The 8,787-nt window shown below is 36.3% G+C and overlaps 1 protein-coding gene across 1 annotated transcript in view; it reads right to left on the bottom strand.

The window, feature by feature from the left end:
* Positions 1-567: 567 nt before the first annotated feature.
* Positions 568-8,787, bottom strand: part of LOC134791672 (sodium-independent sulfate anion transporter-like) — a 28,451-nt gene continuing 20,231 nt past the window's right edge. Inside the window, exons 7-10 of the mRNA XM_063762758.1 lie at positions 3,198-3,298; positions 1,982-2,167; positions 1,518-1,682; positions 568-1,198 (exon numbers count right to left, since the gene is read on the bottom strand). Of these exons, the coding sequence (XP_063618828.1) occupies positions 992-1,198; positions 1,518-1,682; positions 1,982-2,167; positions 3,198-3,298 (659 nt within the window). The 3' untranslated portion in view covers positions 568-991. The remainder of the gene's footprint in view (positions 1,199-1,517; positions 1,683-1,981; positions 2,168-3,197; positions 3,299-8,787) is intronic.

Here is an 8,787-nt window from a genome sequence, read left to right as displayed (position 1 = left end):
TATAAACCGACCCCTTGCATGAAAACTATACTCAAAAATATCTAAAAGTTACTTTTTCCTTTGTTTTCTTTTTCAGTTGGTTTTATAATTCCAAATTTTGAAAAAAAAAATCTTACTTTGGTGAGTTCACATTATTAACAAAATAAAGAACAAAAAACGGTCGGTACCTACCGATTTTTAACTTGACTGACACCCCCTGCAAATGATGGCTTGGGTTTGCGTAGTGTGGTTGCGTTACTGTCGTTTGCTACATTATGGAAAGAGATGCAAAAATAATGTTTGGGAAAATCACTACGAAATAAATTGGCAGCAACAGAGACTGAGACGGAACGAAGCTGTAGTTTAAGTAGTACTTAGAAGGAAAGAAAAATATTACGTAATTTTAACTAACGTCCTTATTTATTGACTGATTAATTACGGTAAAATTGTCGCATCTACAGACCGCTTAAAAAGGATTTCCAAGTAAATTAAAATCGTATAAAAGTTTTTATTTTGTATTGGGTTCAAAAAAGGCTTAGAGCAGTTAAAAATGTTATTAACTATTCCTAAATACGTAGTTATTATCTTAATTACTTCTAACAGTGTGGACACTATATTAATATGTATATGTACTATGTATTTACAAGTTTTACAACACTATAAGTATAACGGTTAAAAAATAAGTTTCACTAACTTTACGCACAACCCTTCACATCTTAAAAATATATCATACATATTTACTTTTTAGGCATGTTACATACAACTATTATCATACTTGTTAATATTAGCTGTATTAACACTCAGTTGTATAATACTGAGATTTTCATAAGATTAGGTAATATAATATTAGTCTAAAAAAAATCACAGCACACTTCATACATAAAACTTTTTAAACTCGCATTTTCATCATATAAAATATCATCATATCAAAGGTTTTATTACAGAAGCTTGAAGCTATCACATAGAACACTTCGGAATGCTACCTTCGTTCATTAAATATCCATTCAATCAGCTAAGTTTTCAGCAGCGCCGTGGTCTCCACAATGTGTTCGTTTGTTTCAGAAACAGCTGTTAGCGCCTCCATGGCAGTGGTAGCACTTAATGCTCGTTGATCTAAACCTTCAACTCGTTGGAGATTATTTAATACCTCCGGAGACGCGTTGTACGCGATCAGTTTCTGATCAACGCTCTTGAACTTTTTGACTAAACGCTCCAACGCCTGCAGAATGAAAAATGGTCGTGAGCTTTTGCTATTCTAATCTATAAGGCGCGTTCGCAATTCTAGTTTTCTAGAATCATGATAGTCTAAATTGTGTTAGCACGATTTTTATAGTTTCTTGATGAGAATATCATGGTCACTCAAAGTGGAAATGACTGTACTGTACTGTGTGTAAATGTAATGATTTGAGATCTACGCCCAGCTGTAGGCAGCTCATATAATAAAGGCAGAGTTGGTAAAGATAATTGTACTGAAGTTTGGTTGTTAGAAGTTTTATTATAAAAATAAAACATTTTATTATTTCAATTTGTAAGTTTACCTGTCGTGAGGCGTCATCGATGAGCGACAACGCGCTACAGTCCAGCAACAGCGGCGCGTTAGGCCGCGTCCGCGCAGCCGCTGTCATGCGGGCCGTAACGTATTCCACGTTCAGGAATATCAGCGCCAGTGTAGGTCGCACGCGCGTCGCTTCTATGCCACCCACCTGTAAAATAAAGTTGTTAGACGACATCTGTGGTTTACACTTACAGGGGGCCTAGTCAAGATGACAATCGTACATCAACAAACGCCAAGCGAACAGAAAAAAAATGTATCGGGATGACAGATGCTACGAAAAGTCACGTGAATATTTCCATACATTATTATGGTTTAGATTGGCGTTTTCTATGTTATGTAAAACTCTTAACAACTATTTAAAATGAGCTTATTTATTAATTTTGATCATATCTCTGCCATGAAAGAATCTCATGTGCAACATGTTGTCGCTAGAGGGTATTGAATGACCTGCACAGTGTGCCGATGAATCGCGGGCCGCATGACCCCGCGCAGCAGGACGGCGGTGGCGGCCAACACGCCAACTAGTACAGCACGCTCTACGCTGTCCACGATGCACACCACAAATGTCAGCAGCAGCACCGCCAGCTCCGAGCGACATGTGCGCCATAGACGCAACACGGTACCATAGTCAATCTGCGAAGAAACATTAAGAATATAATTTTGACAGATATTATCAGTTTACCAAGTCTACCCATATGACTGGTAAAGGTTAACATTATGCACCACTTCTCCTTACGTCAGCTGCCTGCGAAATTAGTGGTCCTAGGATCACTCCCAGTTTTTTGTTTTAAGTAAAAAAATCCATAACTCAGTACCTAATAAATATACGTGCTTAGTTTCTGAATTATTGATAAGTATGTAAATAAAGTACCTACCTATAATGGGGTCATCCATTAATTACGTCACACGAATTTCTAGGTTTTTTGACCCCTCCCCCCCCCCCCCCCCCTTGTCACATTTGGTCACATTTGACGTCACATTTTTTCTACGAAATCGCCAAATCGAAGTAAGTAAGTACCTAAGTATTATTAATATTTTATCAAAATATTTTTGACGATATAAAATTAGTAATTTTATAACCCAAAAGTGCTTAGGAAAGAAAATTAAAAGAATAAAAACGATTATCGTTTTAAAAACTTGTTATTTAAATGTACAGCGAAAAAAAAAATTAAAAAAAAAAAATTCGGTTACTGATGAAGTTAAAGTGACGTCACAAAGTTTGTGTCTCCCCCATCCCCCATGTCACAATATGTCACATTTTCTTGACCCCCTCCCTCCCCCTAAACGTGTGACGTAATTAATGGATGACCCCTATATATCGAATTACTATAGAAAAATATTTATTTATTTTGTGAGTATTCAATAAAATATTTTACAGTACAAAAGTTTAAAGGGCCATATGTACTGTAAAACGTTGTACGATACACGTGCGAATAGGTAATTCGCAACTCGTGTCGATTTAAAACACTCTCACTCCGCTCGGTCGTGTTTTAATATATCGCCACTCGTTTCGAATTTCCTCTTTTCCGCACTTGTATCGTAAATAACTATTATAATTCTATTAAATACAATTTTATACATAACTCATCAAAAATACATGTGTACCTATATTATCAAAATTCAGTTACTTACATAAAAAATGTGTTCTGAAATCGTTACATACCATGAAAATGACGGCGCAGATGAGTACCGACGAGAGACAGGCTTTTGGAATGAACTTGAAGTAGTATGTCATGAATCGCAGCGCCATCAGCACGATTACAGCTGAAATGTTCATCACACTGATTTACAGGCCTATTCGGATTTCGAGATAATCACAAGATCTTGAGACGATTTAGAGATCAACTAGATCTACATTAGATATCGACTAGATGTGGCTTGGATATCTAAGTCATAACTTGTCGAAATCGTTCAAAAGGACCTCCAGAATCGCGGAAACGTCAAATTAGACATATCTATCTTACAAATATCTTTAAATTATCCGTATCGTAACTTGTTGAAGTCTAGTAGAAATCTAATTCATTTTCCGAATCTACTGTTTGATTCTACTGTTGAATAGGTATTCAATTTTTTGGAACAAAGTAGGGTAAACATCAATATATGGCAATACCTACATCAAAGTGAATGAAATGAAAAAAACATGTTTCGCTCAAATCATTCACTCATTTCAGTAATCAGTTCCAGTGGCGAGAAACTCTCTTACTACGAACAAACGTATAGCAAAGATATTTGTCATAATTAGTTCAGCGGCGTGGCATTGGCGGCAGCACTGTTGAAATGCCAACTTGACATTATACGTATACGAGCGGCAACCATTTTGAAATACAAAATTTACATAATTCGTGTGCAAATTTTGCAAAATAATAACAGTGTTCTAAAGTTGAGTTTGCTTCTCCTGAGTTTTGTGGTGATTTGAAACAGAAACCCGTACCTACTGTTGTAAAATAGTACAATGGCCGGCAAAAACCGATATTGTGAAATATGCGGTGTCTGAGAAATCACTCGAGGAGGATTCTTTGCCAAATTTCTCAAGGATGAACAGCGGTAAGTCTACAAGTTCCGAAATACAACTACCAGGGAACAAATCAAATTATTTTATTAAACATTTTGATTTATCAGCCGCGTAACAAGCTAAAGACCGACCGAGACGCCGGTTCGAATCCGGTCTCCGCCACTCCGTAATAGGAGGAACAAGCACGTATTGCTCGCCCTAAATGTTATTTATTTATTTATTTAATAAAATACAGAGGTATTCTTAAAAATAGTCATAGCCCAGCAAAACTCAACAATGAGTTTGACTGTGGGGTCATCAGTCTCTAGTTATCAAAGTTGTTGGTCAAATACTTTCCAGGCATTCAAAGATGACGTCTATTTCAATTTATAAATTCCTAAAAATGTTATTTGCTACTTATGCAGTGTATTATTTGAATTTGCTATGTTTGCTACCTGTAAGTCTCTTCTAATAGTTAGGGCACAGGGTACTTATTAGACCGACACAACGCACGTTGTTTATCATCATCGAATCTCTATAATCTCCATTTCTTTTTCAAATATGACCTTTTATTACTTAAGCTTACGTGTTATTCAATTTCATATTTTTGTTATCTGAAAGTAGTCCTGCATGAACCCAAATGTCGCAATCACTTTAAAGCACATACTTACTACTACTATCTTCCTCTTATGTTTGCAATACTTATTTTAATTTGCATCATTTGTGTCCCTCAATATTATGTTTACAGTACACAATGAAAAGGAAGCCAAAACCACTTTGCTTACAGGTGTATAACTTGGGTTAGATAAGCTAGACTGGAAAAGAAGATCTCGTTCATTTATCCATAGAAAAGTTGCAGAAGATTCGTCACGTTTGTGGCGATCATTTTGAACGGAGAGACTTTGGCAAGACAGAAAATAAGCTACATGTCGAGCCATGCTCAATTGCTCAGTGTAGAGTTTCGTAGTTACGATTCTGTCAAAATAGGCCAAACGGGGGATATTCGTAAGTATCATGTAGGTACATTATAAATTACAGGGAGTACCTATTTGCAGCGCTTTGTGCGTCTTTTTACTAAGAAAAAGGAGATTTTTAGCAATAACTCAAAAACGACTGGACCGATCATGATGTTTGCTATAGTTTTCATTGAAATTATTTATTAAGCTTTTGTTTCACGATTTTTGTCATACTTTTTGGACCCATGGTTCAAAAGATAGAGGGGTGGCACATATTTTTTTTCTTTTGGAGCGATTATTTCCGAAAAAATTACTATATCAAAAAAGGGTCTCCTTATTCGTTTTGAAAGACCTATCCAACGGTACCCCACGCTATTGGAACAAAAAATTTTTTTATAGTTTTTAATTTATCGCTGCCGCAATGCATGATATATGTACCCATGCCAAATTGCAGCTTTCTAACACTAACGATCACGGAGCAAAGCCTCGGACAGACAGACATGGCGAAACTATAAGGGTTTCTAAGTGACTACAAAACCCTAAAAAGAGCCTATCCAAAGTTAAATCTTTCCGCACCTCCATGCACTGTCGGAATACCATTTATTATGAGAATTTCCTCAACATGCTGCAAGTAGACGAGGTAACTTTCTATTAGCCATAATTAGTAGGTAATTAGCCTTAGTTGTAGCCCACAGGGCCACTTGCACCATTCACTAACCCGGGGTTAACTGATTCAACCTAGAGTAACCATGGTTACCAGTACAATTTGACACTAGGTTAATGGTTTAACCGGTTAACCCCGGGTTAGTGGTATGGTGCAAGTAGCACTAAGTGATTAGGTAAGTAATAAACATTTTATCGTAGGTAAGTTTAAAACAGTCCAGCACAGCAACAGATACATTTTAAATTATAAAGATGAAGTTATCCCTTCATCCAGCTAACCCCAAACAAACTTTGTACCAAGACCTAATATTATTTCATTTCATTTCATTTCATTTATTTTTTCATTTCATTTATTTCAGCATATATAAGCATTACAGTGTTATACCAAAGCGGGTTTACCCTTGAATTGCCGACAGACATTTCATCGAATGTTATTTCGAAGACAACGTTTCAAGTATTTTCATTTCATCGACAAGTTATTGCGTCGAAGAATCGATACTAGTAAATTTAAATCGGGGACTTTTAATTGGTACTTGAGTTATTTTGTATATAGTTTATATCGTGGTATTTCTTTACGGGTTTTCTTATTTCTTTTTGGATTGTATTTAATAAAATTTAATACGCGTAAAATTATTTCAATTTGTAATATTTCGTTATCGAGACTAAACGCAATCACGTCAGTCGGCTCACTCTGCGCGATAATAGATAGCTATGTGCTCTAATTTTGAAGATATAATTTTACAATTATAAATAGGTTGGTAACAATAATTTTACTTACTAAGCCGTTCATTTCTGTGTAGGGTCGCAGTTCTAACCTAACCTAAACCTACTTTGAAAGCCGTTTGTTTCTGTGTGGGGTCGCAGTTCTAACCTAACCTAAACCTACTTTGAAAGCCGTTTGTTTCTGTGTGGGGTCGCAGTTCTAACCTAACCTAAACCTACTTTGAAAGCCGTTTGTTTCTGTGTGGGGTCGCAGTTCTAACCTAACCTAAACCTACTTTGAAAGCCGTTCGTTTCTGTGTGGGGTCGCAATTCTAACCTAACCTAAACCTACTTTAAAAGCCGTTCGTTTCTGTGTGGGGTCGCAGTTCTAACCTAACCTAAACCTACTTTGAAAGCCGTTCGTTTCTGTGTGGGATCGCAGTTCTAACCTTACCTAAACCTACTTTGAAAGCTGTTGTTTCTGTGTGAGGTCGCAGTTCTAACCTAACCTAAACCTACTTTGAAAGCCGTTCGTTTCTGTGTGGGATCGCAGTTCTAACCTTACCTAAACTTACTTTGAAAGCTGTTGTTTCTGTGTGAGGTCGCAGTTCTAACCTAACCTAAACCTACTTTGAAAGCCGTTCGTTTCTGTGTGGGGTCGCAATTCTAACCTAACCTAAACCTACTTTAAAAGCCGTTCGTTTCTGTGTGGGGTCGCAGTTCTAACCTAACCTAAACCTACTTTGAAAGCCGTTCGTTTCTGTGTGGGGTCGCAGTTGTAACCTAACCTAAACCGACTTTGATAGCCGTTCATTTCTGTGTGGGGTCGCAGTTCTAACCTAACCTAAACCGACTTTGATAGCCGATCGTTTCTGTGTGGTGTCGCAGTTCTAACCTAACCTAAATCTAAAATTCTTACAACAGAAAAATGTATAAATGTGTAGTACGACATATAAAAATGTATTAAAGTAATACGTCGAACAAATGAATTGCAATGTTTAGTAGTTGTGCCAATTAAAATAATTTGAAACGAAGTATCGATCAAGTAATATTCGTTGAATAATATTTCTACGCAGTAAGAAAAATTGAAATAAATAGTATATGAAACAAAATAACGCCAAACAATATTACTAGTAATAACGTTTCGATGAATCGTTGTCGATGAAATAATATTCGATGAAAAGTTTGTCGGCAAAACAAGGGTACACCTACCAAAGCGATTACATACTAGTCACATCAATTTACTTACATAAAAAATAAAAACATTTAATACAAATTATAAACACAGCAAATTAATTCAATAGCAATTCCATAATAAATTCAATAATAATAATGTCTTTTAATAAATACAAATATCATTTAAAAAACCGGCCAAGGGCAAGTCGGACTCGCGCACGAAGGGTTCCGTGCCCATATGCAAAAAACGGCAAAAAAATCACGTTTGTTATAAGGGAGCCCCACTAAATATTTATTTTATTTTGTTTTTAGTATTCCTTGTTATAGCGGCAACAGAAATACATCATCTTTGAAAATTTCAACTGTCTAGCTATCACGGTTCATGAGTTACAGCCTGGTGATAGACAGACAGACAGACGGACGGACAGCGGAGTCTTAGTAATATTAGGGTCCCGCTTTTAACCTTTGGGTACGGAACCCTAAAACATGTATAAACGGCATACACTACCTACCTTCTAAGGAGGAGGAATTTTACTGAGTACCTTATATAGGTACTGATGTAAACAATTTGTCATATAATTGGGTGTTTGTGAGGTTGGATCATAATGACATCTAACTAATGTCATTCAAATATCGTACTTTTCCGTACATGTATTGGTGCGGGCAAGACGCACGATGACTAAATTTAACAATGAATGCATGATGATGATTAAAATAAATTATTATTCTGATTTCAGTGTATGTTCGAATTGGCCTGTTTTTGTGCACATCACGGTTATTCCAGTCCAGAGTAGGTACTTACAGCTATTTCATTATTTGTAATTACTTATTAGTATTACCTACCTATTTTTTGATGGAAACAATGTCCATCTAACAAGAAACTTCAATCAATAGGTACTAAGTATGCTATGCTATGAGAGATTGAATTGAAGGTACTTATTTCAATTTCAACAACAGTATTCTTATGACATTATTCATAAACGCTTTTAAGCCCTTGATAATCGATTATCTTTATCCGTCATTTTGTCATTTGTGTTTGTTAGAAAGGGACAAATTTAACAAAGGTAGATGCTAAGTTTTATGAATAAGTGGTTTAATATATAAGTCAGTACGTCTTTCCCATAAGGGCACACGGGGCTCGTGCCCAGGGCCCCCATCCTCAGGGAGCCCCGAAAGACAGACAGTAACAGTAGGTATATTTGATTACCCATAAAAAATAGATCATCTCATCATCATCATCATCATGAGTCGTTCCCTCAATGCTG

The sequence above is a fragment of the Cydia splendana genome, chromosome 6 (genome assembly GCF_910591565.1).
Source record: "Cydia splendana chromosome 6, ilCydSple1.2, whole genome shotgun sequence".
NCBI lineage: Eukaryota > Metazoa > Arthropoda > Insecta > Lepidoptera > Tortricidae > Cydia > Cydia splendana.
Note: the sequence above shows the minus strand (reverse complement) of the source record. Positions and strands in the feature narration are given on the sequence as shown.